The sequence below is a fragment of the Paramisgurnus dabryanus genome, chromosome 10 (assembly GCF_030506205.2).
Source record: "Paramisgurnus dabryanus chromosome 10, PD_genome_1.1, whole genome shotgun sequence".
NCBI classification, from domain to species: domain Eukaryota; kingdom Metazoa; phylum Chordata; class Actinopteri; order Cypriniformes; family Cobitidae; genus Paramisgurnus; species Paramisgurnus dabryanus.
The window spans coordinates 7632596-7654208 of record NC_133346.1 but is presented as its reverse complement, the minus strand read 5'-3'; the positions used below and the strand labels follow the sequence as shown (position 1 = coordinate 7654208).

The following is a 21613-nucleotide window of genomic DNA, read 5'->3' as shown; positions in this document are numbered from 1 at the left end:
CACTATTTAGAGAATACGTGAAGTGGCTATGTGAGCCATCATAACAGCTTTTCCATTAGCTGATATTTGTGGGAAAGCTTTGGCAGGCTGCCCACGAGGCTAGACAAAACCTGGCTGAAACGTTTTGTCAGCAATTATTTGTGCAGTTTGCGTAGCCTGCAATCTCAAAATCTATCGTCCAAGTATTCTGCATTGTTGAGCTACAATAACAAGAGGACAACACAGATGTTTTATGAGCGCATGTGAGGTCTCGTCAGATCTGAAGCCATGATGGAGAAATGCATACACGCATTTAGCAATGCACGTGCATTTTTATTTAGTTCTTATAACTTTATCCTGAAATGAACCCGGAACATTATCATAATCAGTCCAGAAACACAAGTTAAAAGATAAACGAGACCAAGTTCCAAAATTTTCCTGTGGATATTTAATGTTTGTTGTTTGCGGCAAATGCTAAATTTCCCCTACAGAATTCCTTCCATCTGTTCTGCTAATGAACTGAGGAATTAAATGGATAATTAATTTTCATGTTTATGCTGTTTCTGTCACACATATCTTTGGGGAAATCACAAAAAAATTTCCAAACTGTAAAGATTATTATAATAAAATAAGGCATTTTAGTTTAATTTAATTTTTCACATATTGCATATAGTTTGCAACTCTCTCCATTTGCCAAGCCCTGCGGTCAAAACCAAGCATTGTATGTTGTTCGTTCCCAAGTCCATCTTAACAGTGGCATCACTCACATGACAGACAATCTCAACACTTCAAAAGGCACAAAATAGGAATTACAAAGCATGCCGCTCAAGAGCATATTTATTAGGGAAATAATAAAGTTAATTTATATTGACTTGGTCTGATAACAGCCACATTAAAGGCCATTATGGCCAAAGAAGAAGCAATCTATCCTATGCCCAGAAAGGGACATATTAATTTGGGAGTGTGCAATCAATGGGGAGAAACAGAGAGGTGGTTAATCACAGGATTTCTGTACATATTAACCCTGCTGAAAAACAAACTTCCTAAACCAGACTAAAGTGTTTTTTGCTGGTTTACCTGGACTCCCATCCTGGCCAAGGGGGTGTCAAAAACATTTTTAGAACAGGTTTTACTAACACTAAGTTTAATACAACCAAATGAAATCACAGCATGCCTCTCTTGTGTGTTCAAATGACGCTGTTCATCTTTCAGGACCCCTGGGGATTAAATGCTATTGTTGTGTTTGCACACTGCGTTCATAAAGTCTGACAGAAGTTGTTTTAAACAATATAAAAGAAGCATTTTTATTCATTTAAATGATTGATTGAGGATATTTTGCATTATATAATCGTATGTATATTATTTTTAGAGGGCAATGTCATTAATTCTTTCTTTAACAGTTCGGTACAGAGATAGGAATAGTAGAAATATTGTATGGCTAAATAATGGCTTAATAATTGTTCATCTATAGTATCTTATATGCCTCAAGGTCATGAATCAAGGTTTTGGAACTATACACTTATTCTGGTGTAATTATCAAGTACTTTGCTGCTGTAACATGGCTGCAGGAGGTGCAATGATATTACTCACTTCCCGAAAATAGTCCCCTTGGTTACTTACAATAGCAGAGGACTATTTTCAGGCAGGAGGCGCAATGATATTATGCACTGGCTGAAAATAGTCCCCTTGGTTACTTTCAATAGCAGGGGACTATTTTCAGGCGCTGCGTAATATCATTGCACCTGCTGCAGCCATGTTACGACAGCAAAGTCCTTGATTATTACGCCAGAATGAGAGTATAGTTCCTAGCCATATCTGCATAGAAAATCGCAACTTTAAATTTTCCGTCGGCCTTAGTACACGATGTAACTACAGTTTTAAATAGAAAAAATATTGAAACTTTTAGCATATGCTAATGGTCTAATCAGATTCAATGGATTATGCTAAGCTATGCTAAAAGTGGTACCACCACCGGATGGTGACTGCTCATCTAAGGGGCGCTAATTCAAAATAAGTGTTTGGAGTGTCATGTGTGTAGCATGCGTTTTCAAAATATGTGTTTATTGCGTCATGTGAACCATGTGCATCACGTGTTTTGTCAAAATAAGTGCCTGCTGCACATGCGTCAAAACCGTTTATGATAAAAGAGACGCTCACGTTCACAAAATACACGCAAGACACTCCCTTAACAGTAAACTCTGATTATACATGAGATTATGCGAGTATCTGGCAAACGCGAGTGTCTCTTTTATCATAAACCCTTTAGACGCATTTGCAGTAGGCACTTATTTTGACAAGACACGTGATGCACGTAAGATCACTCGACGCGCAGAACACATATTTTGAAATTATGAACCACATCATGACGGGCTATATACATGTTGTGACGAACTTCGCATCGTGCGCCCTCGAAAAAAGAAGTCACTGTCCGCCACTGGTGACTAATCAGTTTATATTAAAACCCATTGAAGCGAGTAAGAAAAAGCTTTTCAATAAAACCTGTTACTGATGATAAAGATTAAAAAGCTCTGTTGTCCAAATTCACTTTCAGGGTAAACCACAGCCATAAAAACGGATCAATAAGTTTTATTTACAATAAAACTAATGCAAAACTCTTATGTATACATACTGCATATTGCTCTTTTATATCCTTTGCTTTACTGCATAAGCCATTGCACAGATAAAATGTCACGTTTGCCTGTTATTTTCATAATTAAAGTCCTATTTAATGCATAGAAAACCAAGGGAGTACACACATCTGCACACACCTGAACACACACACAACGTCACAAAAATATTAGACTCCCATCAATAATGAATATCTTGTATTTTGGCATTGTTCAAATATATATTAGTAAATTATTGCTGCCTTAATTTAAATATTATTTAAGGCCAAAACATAATGTATCTCTCAATATAATAAAATCTGTAAATGCTGCTATTCAGTGCAGTTCTAAGTTAACTTCTAAAAGATCAACAGAAGTTTTAACAAAAGAAAAAGATAAACAGCCTAATTCATTATATTAAACTAAAGTACACATTTTACTCAACCAATTCAAGGCAAAAATTCTCATGAAGCACTCGCTATAAAAACAAACAAAATAAGATTACATAAAGATTCTCTTTTCCACAATATATTACTTCATTTCCATGGACGCATTGTTGATGGAGATGTGAGTTCTAAATAAATAATATCTGCATGAAAACATGAGTAAACATAAAACACTGCTAATGAAAAAAGCATGAGGTTACGTGGAGACCAACAATGAATAGCTCTCGCCCTTTCAAGGGTTAAGAACAGACAAAGTGGCAAGTTAGTACCAGGGTAAATGGGAAGCAAATGGAAACAAATTTCCAGAAGATAAGATCTACGCTAAGCTTTCTGAAGGTTGGGCATCGCCATCTTTAAGAAGAGTTTCTTCAGTCGTTGTTGTGTCGTTATTTAATCTGGCATTGTCTTCTTCCTGCAGTCTGTGTGATCTGTATTGAGGGGGGCTGGAAAAGACAAAAAGTTTTTTTAGATACAGTAATTAGGTTAGGAGAAGGGTAATGCCATGCACAGATCAATAGCAGGGCAAATGTCATACGTGAATAAGTCCTTGAACCTATGCACAAACGTTCAAACCACTCAAATCGTTCAAATCAATTCTTTGTTAGTATGTGGCCACACATTTAAATCCGCCGGCATGCATTACTTTTCTGATTATAAGGCCAATGCATGCCTTTCCACCTAAAAAGACAAAAAGGGGGTCATTAGATATATGACTAATGCTACTCATCAGTTTAGTGTTTGGAGACAAAACGCAGCATGCGTTTAGAGAAAAGCTTCACCAATCTTCACTCAGTTATGTGAAGCTCCACACTTCATCTATCGTCACCTGTTGATGACCCTCAATCACTGTCGGCCTTATAAAGATACTTCATCACCACACTGTCCACTTTCTTTTTTTGTTTCTTCAATTCTTTTTTACTGGGTGGCCGTTCTTCCGTAGGACTGTCAGGATCTCCATCTGGTGTTTTCTTTCCTGGAGTTCTCTTCACGCTATTCGAGCTACGATATGAGACTGTTGACGCCGTGCTTGAAGATGAATCGGATTCTGACTCGGAGGATTCAGATTCTTTCCTTGAGCTTCTGGATCCTTTCTTTTCTTTGCGCTTGGAGCGTCGTCGTCCACGACCTTCAGAAGACGAGCTTTCAGATTCCGAACGTCTGCTCTTCTTCTTCTTCTTCTTCTTGCTGCTGCTGCTGCTCTTTGAGCTGAAGGAACTTATCGAGCTGCTGCAACGTCCAGAATCCACAGCAGAACGTCTTAGGCTGGATCCACTGCGGCCCATGTCTTCATCTTCATCGTCGCGCAGCGAACTCTTGATGTTCTTCCTGTCTTCATCCTCTCCACCACCTCCACCTTCTTCTTCATCTGAATCTTCCAGGCTGCGACGTTTAAATTTGATTGGTTTGAAGCTTAGGACTTCATTGATGGCTTTTTCTAAATCGGGGTCCAGATAGTTGCGATGACTCACAGGTTTGATGTCGGAGGAGTCCAGGTGACTCTCAGAGGAGCGTAGCTGGGCGGGAGTGGACAGACTTCGAACATGTGAGTGTGGACTGTACGCTGCTACGCTCACGGAGTCAACGTCATCATCGTCATCGTTATTCACATGAACTCCAAATTCACTAAGCCGGGTGCTGCGGGCCAGAGACATCCGAGAACTTATGCTGGTGTTCCCGGGACTCCGGCTTCTAGATCGCTGGCTTAAACTGCTACCCGCTGGCCCAAAATCACTACGAGTGTCATCCATCCACGAAGTACTACGTCGCAAACTGAAGCCGCTCACACCTGACCGGGCATCCTCATCTTGGTCCAACCCGCGACGAACGGAAGCTCGACTTGGGGCCAATGAAGACACCATAGACTCCTTATCGAACTCTGGACTGCTTTTAGTCCAGCGGCGTTCCAGGCCTTTCCTGGCCCTGATGGAGGCCTCTGAGTATGCCTGGGAGATCACAGAACCACGGTCATCTACATCATCACCAGCTTGAGACCTGTCAGTGGACTTGCTCCTGGCTTTGCGCAGCGATAGACGGTCAGGATCGTCCGGCTGCTCCCGAAGGGCACTGAAGAGGGAGTTCTCATCCCCCGTACCTTTCAGATTAGACCGTTTCCTGTAGCTAAGCGAGCTCATTACCGAAACTGGGAGGCTGTCATCTGAATCTTTCTTTACTTCCTCTTTACCCTCTTTTCCTTCCCTACCTTCTTTTAAATCTTTGACATCTGCATTAGCAGCATTTGGGTGTCTGGGTGGACAAAAAAAAGCATAAAAATGGTGACAGAACTGATTAAGATCTAATATTGAAACCGGATAAGAACCGTGACCGAGATAGACAAGATTTCAAAGAATGAAAAGGATCTGACAAATAATTTAGCAACACATTTTTCCGTCGAACCCAGGAATATAAAGGATTATACTCCTAATGACAGCTACGATAAAGCACCATATTAACTCAAGTGAAATTAATCCAACATCAAATACATCTCACAGATGGAGATTTTGGTTGCGATTTTTAAGACAATCTGAATGACTGGATTTGTCAATTGTGTGGAATGATATCTTTAATATTGAGTGAGTAAGGGTTGAACTCAAAGTAAAAGCATTGACGTAAATCAAACTTGATGCTACCATCTCATAATTTGATTATGAGATGAAAGAAATCATGATTTATTTTTACGTTACCCAAAATCTTTAATCTTTTTACTATTATAGATAACATTAAAACTTAAATTGTGAGATCCAAACTTAAATCTTAAAATGAAATTCCAGCAGCTAAAAGATCTTCATACTGACCTGGTGGTCTTTAGGCTGCCCTCGTCCAAAACTGACTTTGTGGATCCTTTGTTCTTGGTGAGCAATGATTTTACTCCATCCACCCGGTCTTCCACTTCTGAATCCATATCAGAATCATCACCACTGACAAAAAGAGATTTTTGATCAGATAAAGCAAGAAATCCGAAAGGTTATTTAAGCTAAACGAGAACAGGATGTCACAACAATTCAGTTAGTCGTTAGTGCCACAACACAAATTAGTTCTCTTAAAAAAACAGAAGAGCCTTTAAATCCACAACTAGTAAATATAGTATCATATAATACAAAATATTTTATCTAAAGTGACTTGGAGTGTATAGAGATATTGTATCGGTACAATATGTGTTGTCTATGGGCTCGACCCTATAACCTTTGCACTGCTAATTTTAAACCAATTGAGCTACAGGTACACAAACGTAAATATGCAAAAAAACAAAAAATATTGCAGACACAATCAGGGAAGCAAGGTTTTAGCTGTTTTTTAAGTATTTAAACATACTGCAGCATGCAGAATAAGGCAAAAACCAACACACAAAAATCGCTCACATCACACACTGATCCACCATGACAATCTGCTTTCTTGATTGCTATCGTACTGTATTTCAATTACAGCAATCAAGTGTATTTAGCAAAACACTACTTTGCTCTGACTGTTTCTTCCAAGCACATAACAACACACAGAGACACAGCATAACCTCAGTAACAAGATGCATGGTTGCCAAGTCTGCGGATTTCCAGTGGGATTGGGCTACTAGTTTAACGCCGTTTCTGTGGGCTGCCAAAAACGTAGATTTTGCGTGATTGGGCTAGTTTTGATTAGCTACTGGGCAGGTTTTGCAGTGAAAACCTGGCAACCCTGGCACTAGAAATTGATGGATTTATAATTCATCCTAGGAAGTAAAAACTTTAGGATTTCAAATTTTTCAAGCCAATAAAATATTTTTGAGTCTCATGTAACTAGCAAGTAAAGAAATAATATCCAAAATGTTTAATACACATAAACCCCTCATGTTAAAATGCCCAATATAAATATATATACATGCTTTTTTAGCCTGGTACAAAAAGTGGGTTTGGTCTGTATAGCTAGTTTTAGTCTATGTTAGCAACACATGATGGTGCTGTTAGAAGTGTACATGCTTGTATAGACAGGACGTGTTAGTCTAAATCCATCTGTCCATTTCAGCTGCTCATATGATGCTTGACATATTTGAACACACATGATTTTTTTGTCTAAAATAAATAGAAACTCGACAGTTGACAAACAAAAACCGCTTAGTACAGTATTCTCACGTTTTGTTCTTTCTTTTCTGATACTTTGTCACCATGTCTTGTAAACTACCAGAAAATAAGAAAGAGGAAAAAAGAAAAGAAGGAAAATGAGGAAACTTGGAAACTCCACAAATTTTGAAGATACGTAAAGAGAAAAAGAACAGGATGAAAAATAGTGCATGTAAATGGTCATTCCTATCAGCTCCTGATAAACTACAGAGAACTGTTGCCATGGGAACCATTGCCACTACCTGCTGATGAGCTCCTCATCATCATCTGTTTCCATTTCATCTTCCATGGCAGCCTGAAGGTCCCCAATCCGCTTAAAGGCCAACTTTAGATCTGCCTGAAGGCTCTGATTGGCTGCCTCCAGACTTTCGATATCCATTTGCTGTTTGAGGGGTTGACCAATCAAAGTTGAATGAAATATCAGCTCAGTGTAACTAAATTGACTGTTGTAACAATGCTAGTTTATGTATACGTAACAGTGATTCAAAGTTAATACTCACCAGCTCATGTTTTTTGCGACTGGCTTCTGACTCTTTCTTAGATAGTTCGGTCATCTCCTCCTTTACGTCTCGGACCTGACGCTGCATGCGCTTGTTCTGCTCTTTCTCCCGGTTCTCGCTGTTGATCCGCTGGTCTCGTTCCTCAGTCATCTTCTCTAGGTTCTCCTTCAACCTCGTAACCAGACTCTGAAGGACACCGACAGAGGAAAAAGAAAGATATGCGAGTTGAAGAAACCTCAAAAAAGAAAAACCACAATAATCAAATCCACACATGCCTCACCTCCAGACGTTTGGTCTGGGTCCTCTCGTATTCAAGTTTGGTTTCCAATTCCCGAATTTTGGCTTCCTGACGGCTGACCAGCGATTTTTCCACCATGGACTGTTCTTGAAAATCAAGCTGTGACTGCAGGGAGTGAAGCTGCGGGTGCGTACACAAAAACACAGAGGTTATGCTGGGGCTGTGTTTAAGCCCACCTACTAATCTGACAGTGCAGAAAATCTGTTCAGATGCTCCCTTAAAAGCCAGCTGCCTATTTAGGCTTTCTACAATAAGTTAGCACCCTATAATTTGGAACAGAGGTACAAAAAGATGTCTTCATGTGTATTCAATGACGTTTTTGTACCTTGTCCTGGATCTCTTGTTTATCCTTCATGGCTTCCTCCAGTTGGGCCTGTAAGTCACTGATTTGTGCCAGATCTCTTGTAGACTATGCAGACACATACATAACACAAACAATTATTTTAACACTACTGTACATCTGTGCTTCAGCATCAGCGGGATGTTGCAAACCTGTGTCCCAATTCGAAGGCTGATCATTCGAAGTTTGCGTCCTTCGAAGGCAATTACTTGCTGATTGAAGGATGCATCCTTCGAAGTCCATGAAGCGAACTGAATTGAGAAGGCTGCATCCTTCGAAGACCGAGTCCTTTGAATGATGCGACCTTTAAAGGCGAGGACTCAGTCTTCAAATGATGCTGCTTCCAAAGTCCACAAAGAGAACTGAAAAGAGTAGATTGCATCCTTTGAAGACAGAGTCATTTAAAAGATGCAACCTTCGAATGCGAAGACTTTGTCTTTGAAGTATGCAGCCTCCGGAGTCCATGAAACGAACTGAAATGAGTAGGTTGCATCCTTTGAAGACAGAGTTATTTAAAAAATGCGACCTTCGAATGTGAAGACTTGGTCTTTGAAGTATGCAGCCTCCGAAGTCCACGAAGCAGACTGAAATGAGTAGGTTGCATCCTTCGAAGATCAGGTCTTCTCATCCGAAGGCCGTGTCCTTCATAGGACTCGTCGTCAAAGGATTTTAACCTCCAAAGTCCACAAAGCGAACTGAAATGAGTAGGTTGCATCCTTGAAAGACAGAGTCCTTTGAAGGACGCAACCTTCAAATGCGAAGACTTGGTCTTCGAAGGATGCAGCCTGCTCATTTCAGTTTGCTTCGTGGACTTTGGAGGCTGCATCCTTTGAAGACAGTTTACTTTAAGTGATGTGACCTTCGAATGCAAGACTTGGTCTTTGAAGTATGCACCCCCCGAATTCCCTAAAGCAAACTGAAATGAGAAGGCTGCATCCTTTGAAGACAGAGTCCTTTAAAAGATGCGACCTCGAATGTGAAGACTTGGTCTTTGAAGTATGCAGCCTCTGAAGTCCATGAAGCGAACTGAAATGAGTAGGTTGCATCCTTCGAAGACAAAGTCTTCGCATTCGAAGGTCGTGTGACTCGTGTCCTTCAAAGGACTCAGTCGTCGAAGGATTTTAACCTCCAAAGTCCACAAAGCAAACTGAAATGAGTAAGTTCCATTCTTCGAAGACCAAGACTTTGCATTCGAAGGTCACGTCCTTCAAAGGACTAGGTCTTCGAAGGATTCAAACTTTGAAGTCCACGAAGTGAACTGAAATAAGTGGGTTGTATCCTTTGAAGGACGCGACATTCGAATGCAAAGAATTGATCTTCGAAAGAATGCAGCCTCAGTCCACAAGCAAAATGAAATTAGAAGGCTGCAAGGTTGAATCCTTTAAGGACAGACTCCTCGCCCTCGAAGGTCGTGTCCCTCACAGGACTCGGTCTTTAAAGGATTCACCCTCCAAAGTCCACAAGCGAACTTCCTTTAAAGACGAGTCCTTTGAATGACACGACCTACGAAGACCCTCGACGGACATGACCTTCAAAGGATCCAGCCTTCGAATTGGGACACAGCTAGTAAGTGAGGTCACCTGAGCCACTGCAGCTTTGTGTTTCTTCATGAGTTCATTCATGTCCTCCTGATCCTCCTCGAAACGAGATTGCAGATCGTTCTTTTCTCTCTGCAGACGGCTCACCTGCTCCTCCAGCTATGAATGAAACAGATGTGGTTTGACAAGTTATATCTTCATAGAGATACAGACTGCAGTGTTTTTACAGCTTTGTCTTTTAATTTTAAGAGTAAATACTAGAGGAAGAATTAAATATTGTAATATTGTACAGTGACTTCAAATTTGTGATTTAGACGGTGACAAGAAACACAGAATCTAACGCAGAAAATAAGATTTCAATGTGGGCAAAGCTAAGCAGGACTACACAAAGGCCAGCCTGGTTTCAAAAATTCGGATTAACATGGAAGAGATGGGGTTTTAAATTTATACCTTGATCAGGTCACACCCGGTTAGGTTACAAAGAAACACTGACATGATTCAGGGATTCTTGATCCGGCTCAGGAGGTTTTAAGATTTCATCCTCTTAAATATTTGTTTGGAATATTTTATAAGCTTGATAAGGAGATGATTTAACTGCAGCCTTTTCATCCATTTCCGAGTAAAACATGATATTTTTTCACACCCCTATACCATTCAAAAGATGATTTATATTTTCTAAAGGAGGAAAACTGAATGGCAAATTTCTAAAGGAGATGTTGTTCGGTTGTCTCGTATGACTGGCTGATCAATAACACACAATGGGTGGCTCAATAACTGGAGGAACTAAAAGAAACTTGTATATTGTCTGGAAATGGATTTATCTAGGTTTATTTCAGGACAGTTTTTAAACATGAAAAGAGTCCTAAACAGCTTTGGATTATATGGCGTACACTTAAAGATGCAATCCATAACTTTTCTTTTGGTAAAAAAAAAAACTTACTCATTGCGTAAGTACATTAACAATTGTTAATAGTTTACAAAACCATCTCCTTAACCTGAAGTTTAAAAAATGATTTATAGTTTCTCAGATTGGATTTTACGGTAAATGTCAGGTGATTTTCAACAAAAGTAAAAATAAGTACCATAACCTGCAATTTTATGTTGAAAAAAAGATGGTGGCGCAAAAGTTACAGGAAAAGGAAAAGCTTTAAGTAATAATAATGGTTGGCACTCTTAGGACAAAAGTATTTGTGAATGGACAAGAATTGAAAAGCGATTTGGAAAAAGTTTGGTTCATGGATGACAAGAAGAAATACGGCATCTAAATTAGAGATCTTCACAGGTCAACTTCGAATACGAGGTCCGACACGAGACCAGAGCAGGTTGGGTATAAAAGTTTCACGTGTACCTTGGACACGGGTCGTGTATAATATTAGTGGCATCGGGTCTCGGGTAATTTAAAATGAATGTGTTTTTGCCGAACGGACCAGAGAAGCACCAAACTCTTGTGCGTGTGTGCATCAAGCCCTTTTCCAACCACTTTTCTGTTTGCCAAAAGCACTTGCGACATCGTGTGACTGGTGGTGGGTTACTTTTCATTGAGCCAGACCTGCCAATCAATTTTGAATGCACATTTTAGCGGTTACCTTGGTGTCATTGTCAGATCACAAAGGAAAATAAATGGACCAGCAGGCCAAATTGGTTGCAAGGCCACCGGGGTTTCTTTCTGTCGGACTGGTGCGTTACATCCGGATCCAGTTGGGTTTAATAAAAATGAGTTGGGTCGCACTCAGGTTTAATTTTCTCGGGTTTGTTTCGGGTCTTTAAAAAAAATGATGCACCTTGGGTTCGGGTAAAAAGTCTTTCGGGTCGGCTACATTTCTTTGGATCCGAGAGGACCTCTAGTGTGAATAAACGTTCAAATATATGCACTGCATTCACTTCAGTGCCGTTTACATTCGGGTCCAGTCCGGTTAAAAAAAGCCACTTGGTCGGTTTGAACTTGGGTCTAATTTTCTCAGGTTTGTCTCGGGTTGGGTCTTAAAAAAAAAAATTATGCACCTCAGGTTTGGGTAAAAAGTGATTCAGGACGGGTATACTTATTTGGATCCGAGAAGACCTCTAGTGTGAATTAACGTTAAAATATATGCACTGCATTCAGGTCCAGACGGGTAAAAAAAAATGCCACTGAGTTGGGTCGGACTCGGGTCTAATTTTCTGTTGTTTGTCTCAAGTCTGGTCTTTAAAAAAAAAGTATGCACCTTGGGTTCAGGTAAAAAGTGATTCGGGTCGGCTACATTTCTTTGAACCCGAGAAGACCTCTAGTGTGAATTAACATTAAAATATCTGCACTGCATTCACGTCAGTGTTGTTTACATTCGGTCCAGTGGGGTTGAAAAAAAATCCCCACTTGGTCAGGTCAGACTCGGGTCTAATTTTTTTCAGGTTTGTGTCGGGTTTAAAAAAAAGAAATTATGCACCTCAGGTTCGGGTAAAAAGTGATTTGGGTCGGGTATATTTCTTTGGATCTAATTCACACCTCTAGTGTGAATTAGCATTAAAATATATGCACTGCATTCACGTCGTGCCATTTACATTCAGGTCCAGACGGGTAAAAAAATGCCACTGAGTTGGGTCGGACTCAGGTCTAATTTTCTCGTGTTTGTCTCATCAGGTCTTAAAAAAAAAGTATGTTTCTCAGGTTTGGGTAAAAAGTGATTCGGGTCGATTCGGGTATGTTTCTTTAAACCCGAGAAGACCTCTATTGTGAATTAACGTTAAAATATATGCACTGCATTCATTTACGTCGGTGGCGTTTACATCCGATTCAGTCAGGTAATTTTCTCGTGTTTGTCTCGGGTCAGGTCATCTTACAAAAAAAATATATTCACCTTGGGTTTGAGTAAAAAGTGATTTGGGTCGGGTATATTTCTTTGGATCTAATTCACACCTCTAGTGTGAATTAGCATTAAAATATATGCACTGCATTCACGTCGGTGCCATTTACATTCGGGTCCAGTCGGGTAAAAAAAGTTGGGTCGGACTCTGGTCTAATTTTCTCGTGTTTGTCTCATCGGGTCTTAAAAAAAAGTATGTTTCTCAGGTTTGGGTAAAAAGTGATTCGGGTCGTTTTCGGGTATGTTTCTTTAAACCCGAGAAGACCTCTATTGTGAATTAACGTTAAAATATATGCACTGCATTCATTCACGTCGGTGGCGTTTACATCCGATCCAGTCAGGTAATTTTCTCGTGTTTGTCTCGGGTTAGGTCATTTAAAAAAAAAAAAAAATTTATGCACCTTGGGTTCGAGTAAAAAGTGATTTGGATTGGGTATATTTCTTTGGACCCAAGAAAACCTTAAGTGTGAATTAACATTAAAATATATGCACTGCATTCAGTAAAGTACTTCTCAACCAAGCATGTGTAGAATGAATAGGCTACCTACACATTTATGCTATATCTGGATGTTTTTAGCTACTGTTAATACTGATGATTTCCTTTATTTTTAACATACTACATAGTACAGTAAGCAAAGATTTTGACTTACAGACATCTTGGATTTAGTGATGTCATCCATTTGAATGTGAAGGTCTTCTATCTCCAGCTCTATGGACTTGCGTGCTTTAACTGCAGCCGCACAGGCGAACTCCGACTCCTCCAACTAAACAAAAAAAACCCAAAAAAAACACGCACGCTCAGACAAAGTCCTTTCAGTGAAGTCACACCAATAGACGGCCATATTTGCAACGTCTCTAGGCTGTTATTTCAGTCATGCAAGACTAAAGTCCTATCTCCAAATGTGGAAAGACATCTCAATTAAAAAACTAATTTAACTGAATGGTGGGGCTTCTATTGGCAAAGCGAACATATTGAGCGTTGCATTGTCCCCTATTCATAGTAAATAGCAGTGCTATTGCTACCTTATTTTTAAGGATGGAGATTTCTCTTTTGCTGGGCACGTTACTCTTCATGTGGTCCAGCATGATCTGAGCGTCAGCCAGCAGGACCTTTGTACGCTTTAGATCTTTCCTCAGGCGTTTTTCAGTCTCGACATCCTTATGACCAACCTGTAATTCAGTTCACAAAAAACCACAAATGAACATGCATGCACCAGATCAGACACAGTTGTGTTATATTGGAGTTGTGTTATATTGTGTCATACAATGGTTGTATGTTGTACACCATAGAGTTCCTGTAAGGTAGCAGTGCAAGAAGTCATGGGTTCAATGCTGTAGGTCACTTTAGATAAAGCGTCGACCAAATGCAAATGTGTACACTTTGTGTTATATAAATGGTATTGTGTTAGTACCTGTTCCTGAGCCGCTATCAGTTTGGACTCTAGTTCTCTCTTTTCTCTCAGGACTCTCTGTTTGTCATCATATTCTTCCTCCAACTGCACTTCCATCTGCTTCAACTGTGTATACACACAAAACATCCATTATCAAACAGACATGTGTGAAATTGTGAGAGCAAAATGTTCAGATGATTTATGTTTACCTTCTTGGTGCAGGACAGTCTGATTTCCTCCACTTCTTCATCTTTACTGTCTAGCTCCTTAGAATGATTTTGTTTCATTCGCTCCATCTCCATTTCCAAACGAAGCTTAGCCTGAGACACACGCGCCGGTAGATCAGATAAGGCCATATCCACTTTTTAAAATCAGACGATCCTTTAACCCCTCCCACTTTACCTGCTCCAACATTTGAATGGTTCCGGCCTGTTCATCAAGCTCCTCCTCCTGATCTTTGACCTTTGCTTCCAGGTCGCGCAGTTGTTTCTTAACCTTTGCTAGCGATGCCTCGTCTTTGGACTCCTGAGAGGAGAGATCCTGGATCTCGGATTCCAGGTGCTCCACCTTCAGAAGAACTGCGGATAGCTCTGTGTCCTTATCCTGGACACACATTACATGCTTAGCTTGATTGAACCCACACTCATCATCTAGGCAACCCCATTTACTTATCACAGCAAAGATACCGAAATATAAAATGCACAAACATACCTGTAGCTGTTGTCTGATTGTAAATAACTCGCCGGTCAGCATGTCTCGCTCTCGGTTCAGTTTCTCTCGCTGGTTCTTCTCCCTCTGCAGTTCCTCATTAAGCTGGTTCTGCTCCACATCAAACCTGAAAGAAACAGGACAAACAGGTCATATGAACACATGTCATATCTACAATGGACATTAACTGCTATCAGAAGAGAACTTCAGTCAAGAGGCATCGATGCATAAACTTCCTCAATCTGATGAAATCTTGCTTCTGATTGGTGGTAGTCACAAACATTAATCTGTGTTGTTAACACAAGATAAAACAATGGTCAGAGTTTTAAGTATCCTAGGCTTCTTTCACTTTTAGATCGCTCATAAGTTCTTGTGCATGTTAAGGGTGCTTTTTTAACATTATACTAGCTTATGTATAATGTTATTCTATGGCCCAATAGAGTGCCACAGTGATGTCATATGTTTGGGTTAGAAGGACTTTTGGATTATCGCAAAACATAGCCTCTGTGTTTAACAAAAGTTTATGACACTTAAAAATCTATTTTGAAGTCAAATTTTGGCTTTTTATATTTCTAGTAAATGCATTCACACTTCAAAATTCATAAAATTTGTAATCCTCTGTGAAGATGATATTGTTGGACAAAACATGTCAGTGTCTTTAAAAGGCACTTATTATCCGATTAACGATTTTACATTTCCTTTGGTGTGTAAGTGTGTATTAGTACACGTTAATGATATGCAAAAGGTACAAACCTCAAAGTAAACGATGCCGCAAGTTATTGTCTCCAACATAAATCTCTTTTCTTGGACTAAAACAAACAGGGATTGTAGGCAACAGTTTCCTTCCTGGGATTGGTGATGTAGAAAAGACCGACATTATCATAATTTCTCCCGCTTCGGACCTGTAAGTTAACTCCTTTTAGCATTGCATTGTGACCGAATCTTTCAAACATGGTAAGGAGCATTACATTTCTGGCCGACAAGGTATATAGGCCAATCACAATTTACAGATTAGCCGGCAAGGACACTTTTCAAATCAATGAGTTTTGTACAAAATCTGTGCGTTTCAGGGAGACAAAATTGTATGGTATGTGGAAAATAATGGGCCATATCTTGCACCCAGCGCAATTGACTTTGTCAGTGACGCATGTATCATTCGTATTTCGCACCGGCGCACAGCGGGTTTTTCCCTCCACAGACGCACGTCGGCAAACTAGGGAATGAACTTGCGCTCCCTGGGCGGTTCAGCGCAAAAAAAGAGGCGTGTTCCGGCGCAAACCATCCCTGATGCTATTTTGCAGTTTCAACAAACAATTGCGCCACTGACCAGAAAAAAACTAGTCTACAGTCAGTGGCGCGTTGCGCGTTGTTCATTATGCGCATAATGACACTTTGCTTATCTAATCTACACAGATGCAACAGTTATTTTTGCAAATCATAAATTGTTACAATAAAAAATATTAACACATGAGATAAGGGAAATCATTGTGGTGAGCATTGTGGTGATAGTTTTTATTTATTGTGTGGCTGCGTTAAAAATTATCATGCAAATAACGATTCAAATATTTTCATAAGTTTGTTGTGTGGCTGTATTACGTTTATTTTATGTAAATAATAATTAAAATGTTTTCATAAGAAACCTTAATGTATGTGAACTTGATTTGTAAGTGTACTTTGGGATTGGACTGCTTGCGTTTCTTGGCTTTAAGCGGTGAGGGTGGACGCAGCGATGTCCTCTGCTGGCGTCTGTGTAGAGGCAGATCCACCTCCCGTCACACGGCATGGCCGATTTATGCTGGTAAGCTTGGGATTCCCTCGTCTCCTGACATCATTGTAGCGCTTGCGGCGCAACGTCCTGGGGATGCCAGCTGATGAGACAATTGTGCTTATTTCCTCCCACGCCTGTTTAACCTACGCTGATTTGGGCGGGTTTCTCCCATCCCCATACAAAACAACTTCTCTGCCTTTGACTGCTCTTACAAGAACGTAGGTCTCCTCGGCTGTGAACCGCTCCTGGCGTGGGCCTGATTAATCCGTCATAATAATAGCAACCCGCCATGGAACTTGCGCACTTGCGCTTAAAGGGAATGTTGGATGACGTTACGCCCAAACCACACCTATGAATAATGAACCTACTTCAGACCAACCCCTTATTGATTTGCGCCTGGCGCAAGAGTTATTTCTCCCGCCGGGAAAATAACAACAGCGCCCAAGATCCGCCCACAAAGTCACTTGCGCTTTGCGCTTCGCACTTGCGTTTCAGATCGTTAAAATAGGGCCCAATGTGTTTTTGAACCATAAATCAGGTGAACACATTTTATCATTCCAAATACACAAAATAACACTGATTTTTAGCAATGAAGTAGGTGCCCTTTAAATTTAGTTAAACACAGAGCTTATTTTTTGCGATAATCCAAAAGTCCATGGGGAAAATAAATAGGGTTTTTTTTTAGCGAGGGAATCCATGTCCCGCTAACTTCCGGGTTGGCCTACAAAAATACGTTATCCCTGTGGCACTCTATTGATAAAGAATTTAGGCAGTCTAACCTTTAAATACTTAAAAATAATAAAATAATTTAGCAACAAGTAATTTAACATTTATCCATTTCCTAAATTACTTGTTATTCATTAGCTGAATCATTAAAGTAAATAGGCTTTATGCCCAGCTGCACTACTTCCTGCACTTTAGCCAGCTCCTTGTTTCCTGTCTTCCATTATTGGACAAACTGATTAATCCAGGTGTGTCTGATTATTGTTGTTGTGACTACTGAGGTCAGGCACACCTGGATTAATCAGTTTGTCCAATAATGGCAGACAGGAAACAAGGAGCTGGCTGAAGTTCAGGAAGTAGTGCAGCTGGGCATAAAACCTATTGGTAAACAAGGACTTTAAAGAAAAAAAGTGGTCAAAACAACCAAATAAATAAGCTTTCCATTGCTGTATGGTTTGTTAGGATAGGACAATACAGTATGTGACCACAACTACTGTTGTAAATCTGTAATCTGATGGTACCGAAAAATCAAAATATTGAGAAAATTACCTTTAACCCTGGAGAACCCAAGAACCCTTTGATTAGCAGCGATTAACATTGGCCAAATTTGACCCGTGGGTTCTCCAGGGTTAAAGTTGTCTAAATTATTTCATTTTTATTTATTTATTTATTTTTTAATTAAGTCCTTAACAACATGATAAATGAATTATTATTTTTATTTACGGTAGGAAATTTTTAAAAATATCCTTACTTATATACTTATGATGTTTGCCATAAAAGATAAATCAATCATTTTGACCTATAGAATGTATTGTTGTCTATTGCTACAAATATACCCGTGTGACTTATGACAGGTTTTGTGGTCCAGGGTCACAAATACTGTATAAACAAACGCCCCCCCCCAAAAAAAAAAAAAAAAAATACTGATAACAGACCAAATACCCCAACCAATCAGACAGTAACCAAACATTCCCCAGAGTAAATAAAATTTCTCTAATTAAAAATTTGCAGGTAATTACAGCTAAACAGATGTGTGTGTGTGATTGTCTCTCACTTCCTCTGCTTTCTCTCCAGTTCATGGTTGCGTCCCTCTTGATTTTCCAGATGCAGTTTGGTGTCCTGAAGTTCAGCTGCCAACCGCTGGCATTTCTTCTTCAGCTGCTGGACAGATCGCTGAGACTCCTCATGATCGGCCTGCAGCTCTGCTAACTGCACAGGGCGAGAGAGAGAGAGAGAGAGAGATTAAGGTAAAAACATATGACTTTCATTAAAGTGTCATACAGTTTCCAAAATCAAAGTATTAAACATTTTCGGTGTGTGTGTGTGTGTGTGTGTTTGTACTTTTCGATCCACATGTTTTTTGTTCTGTTGTTCGGTCTCTAGCTTGTCATCCAACTCCTGCTTGAGTTTTTTCTTTGTGAATTCATTGTCTCTGATTGCACGCTCATATTTCAATCTCCATTCACCTCCTGACAGACAGAAACACACATCGATACACATGCTGCTTTGAGCGGTTTCTGAGTTATCACAGACAATTTACGTAGTGAGACATACTGTAGCTCAACAAGTAGAAAGTGAAGCTAGTAACGTACTTATAAAATGGACAGCTTGAATGCACTGTAGGTTGCTTTGGGTAAAAGCATCAAATTCATAAATGTAAAAGTAAATTGTCCAATATCTCTGTCCCTTACGACTAGAAATGTCTTTAAAGGAAAACACCACCGATTTTCAATATTTTACTATGTTCTTACCTCAACTTAGAAGAATTAATACATACCTATCTTTTTTCAATGCGTGCACTTCATCTTTGCACAGCGTGTTGTGAATGTGTTAGCATTTAGGCTAGCCCCATTCATTCCTTAGGATCCAAACAGGGATGAATTTAGAAGCCACCAAACACTTTCATGTTTTCCCTATTTAAAGACTCTTACATGAGTAGTTACACGTGTAAGTATGGTGGCACAAAATAAAACGTGGCTTCTAAATTCATCCCTGTTTGGATCCCAAGGAATGAATGGGGCTAGGCTAAATGCTAACACATTCACGACACGTTGTGCAAAGATGAAGTGGAAGCATTGAAAAAAGATAGGTATGTATTAATTTGTCTAAGTTGAGGTAAGAACATAGTAAAATATTGAAAAAAAAAACTTTAAGATTATCACTGTACATTCACTCCCTCTGAAAAAGTGTTTTCTTCTTTCAAAGTTAAAGGGATAGTTCACCCAAAATGAAAATTCAGTCATCATTTACTCATCCTTAACTTTTTCTAAACCCGTATATCTTTGCTTTTCTAAACACAAAAGGAAGATATTTGTAATCAAGCAGATAACAGGAGCACTTACATAGTAGTAAAAGAACAATACTATGGAAGTCAGTGGTGCTCAAGAACTGTTTGGTTACAAACATGGCCTCAAATTATCTTCTTTTGTGTTTAGCCCCCCCCCTCCAATTTTTTTTTTAGGTTTGTGACAACAATTATGACAAAATTTTCATGTTGGGGTGAACTATCCCTTTAAAGCAACACCAAAGAGTTTTTTTTACCTTAAAATAACGTTTCCAAAAAAGTTTCAGTGGTTCATCCACTTAAAACAAGGTGAATGGCACTTTCACATTCACTTTGCAGCCCTCTATCGGCCAAAACCGCACTAAAGAAGTTTCCAACCGTCGGGTAGTGGTCCTGTAGTTCGAGTGAAAACTACAAAAACTTGCTTTACGGCAGACCTACAATCCAATCAGAGCCAGCTATGCTGCAGTATTTACGACAGTGCTAATGAACAATTACGCGTCTAACCTGTAGGGGGAGCAAAGAGCAATAACTCTTTAGTGTTGCTTTAAAGGCGGGCTGCGTGATTTATAAAAAACACTTTGGAAAAGGGAGTCGGGCCGTCTACCAAAACACACTTGTAGCCAATCAGCAGTAATCCGTTGCCTGGGTTGCGTATGTGTGGGGCGGGTCTAGGTCAAAATTCTATAGATGGATTTCAGTCATGTGACCTTTTACGTCATGCCGCCATCTTGAGGACCTACCGAGTACCAGTAGGTTATTGACAAGCATTGGCTACCTTGCTACGATTTACGGATTTCTTATCTTTTACTGTCTATGATTCTTACGGATACAGTAAAGGGCTACGAAAGACATCATGTCGCATCTCGACTGTCATGAAAATAAACGCTACTTTAAAAAAATATATCTTGTTTAGGCTGTGATGCCTACTCGATCCCTGATGCGTTCTTCCAGCCGCTGTCCGCTGCTACCGAACTACCACTATTTTACAACATAAGAAGGCGCAACATAAAACTTTGCTCGAAGTATCACCTGGATCTCTACACATGAACGCGAGCATTGAGAACATTGTTTGTGTACACGGAGTTTACTAAAAATAAATGTTTTGTACAACTGACTTTGGCTGTAATGATGTCCGCTCGTCATCTCTGCCAGACGAAAATAATCGATTTCCGAATGTGAATGAATGAATCTCATATGAGGCTCCTTTTTCAACTAGAAGGTCAATATTGTTTTTCACTTGCGACAAAACAACGAATAATCCATGCATTTTTATGGAACTATGCTTTAGGAGATATCAATCTTTACTCTCCTCCCTCCTTACGTAGCAATTGGAGATCGATACATCTTGACTGGGAAGAAGGCGGCGAGCGGACGCCAAATCATCCAAAGTCAGTTGTTCAAAACCTTCTTTTTAGTTAACTCTGTGTTCACAAACAATGTTCTCAATGCTCGAGTTCACGTGTAGAGACACAGGCGATACTTCGAGCAAAATATCATGTTGTGTTGAGTGTTCTAGTGTTGTTAAAATAGCGATTTTGATGCTCACAGCATATCGAAGGCATAGCTTCTAGTTCTTTTGCGACCACTTCAGGTCCTCAAAATGGCGGAAGACAAGTGAGTGACGTCAGCTGATATCCATGTATTGGTGTAGGGGCATGTTTGTGATTTTAAATGTCAACATTGGCTTTCAGAGATCATGCACCCCGCCTTTAAGATTTTAGTGGTAGTTCCTACAATGGATTTTTATTGTTCACAAAATTACACTCAAGCTTTTTTCCCAAGTGTGATTGCACACAAATTTTTGCAAATCCTATGTAATTTTTTTTTTTTACCAGAATCATCATCACCGTCATCCATCTCGCCATTGAGCTCTGATGCTCTGAAAAGTCTGGCCTCCATGATCTCCATCTCCATGGAGTCCATCTGTTTCTTCACAGTATCAAACTTCACCTATGTTTAATAAGGATACATAAACAGGTATGTTCAACAAGCTTGGTTTCACCATGATCTTCTGCCAGATGAATGCTGTATGATGTCTTTGCTATAAATCTTAGCCTGTAAGACAGTCCTGGCACTGTCATAAAGTTTGTGCTGCGGCTCTGCG

The 21613-nt window shown here is 39.8% G+C and overlaps 1 protein-coding gene across 10 annotated transcripts in view; it reads right to left on the bottom strand.

The window, feature by feature from the left end:
• Window positions 1-2549: 2549 nt before the first annotated feature.
• The window catches only part of myo18aa (myosin XVIIIAa), a 63046-nt gene continuing 43982 nt past the window's right edge, over window positions 2550-21613 (bottom strand). For 6 of the 10 annotated variants that reach the window (XM_065260593.2, XM_065260597.2, XM_073816010.1 and 3 more), the window contains 18 exons: window positions 21342-21459; window positions 18564-18691; window positions 18277-18431; window positions 14735-14858; window positions 14426-14626; window positions 14233-14343; window positions 14045-14149; window positions 13656-13802; window positions 13283-13396; window positions 9838-9954; window positions 8243-8326; window positions 7900-8037; window positions 7620-7805; window positions 7362-7501; window positions 7132-7176; window positions 5824-5946; window positions 3858-5275; window positions 3335-3474 (listed from right to left, as the gene is read on the bottom strand). In XM_065260593.2, coding sequence (XP_065116665.1) covers window positions 3871-5275; window positions 5824-5946; window positions 7132-7176; window positions 7362-7501; window positions 7620-7805; window positions 7900-8037; window positions 8243-8326; window positions 9838-9954; window positions 13283-13396; window positions 13656-13802; window positions 14045-14149; window positions 14233-14343; window positions 14426-14626; window positions 14735-14858; window positions 18277-18431; window positions 18564-18691; window positions 21342-21459 — 3441 coding nt within the window. In that variant the 3' untranslated portion in view covers window positions 3335-3474; window positions 3858-3870. Of the gene's footprint in view, window positions 3475-3857; window positions 5276-5823; window positions 5947-7131; window positions 7177-7361; window positions 7502-7619; window positions 7806-7899; window positions 8038-8242; window positions 8327-9837; window positions 9955-13282; window positions 13397-13655; window positions 13803-14044; window positions 14150-14232; window positions 14344-14425; window positions 14627-14734; window positions 14859-18276; window positions 18432-18563; window positions 18692-21341; window positions 21460-21613 lie in introns of all 10 variants that reach the window. The other 4 variants (XM_065260601.2, XM_065260594.2, XM_065260599.2 and 1 more) reach the window with 3 other exon arrangements.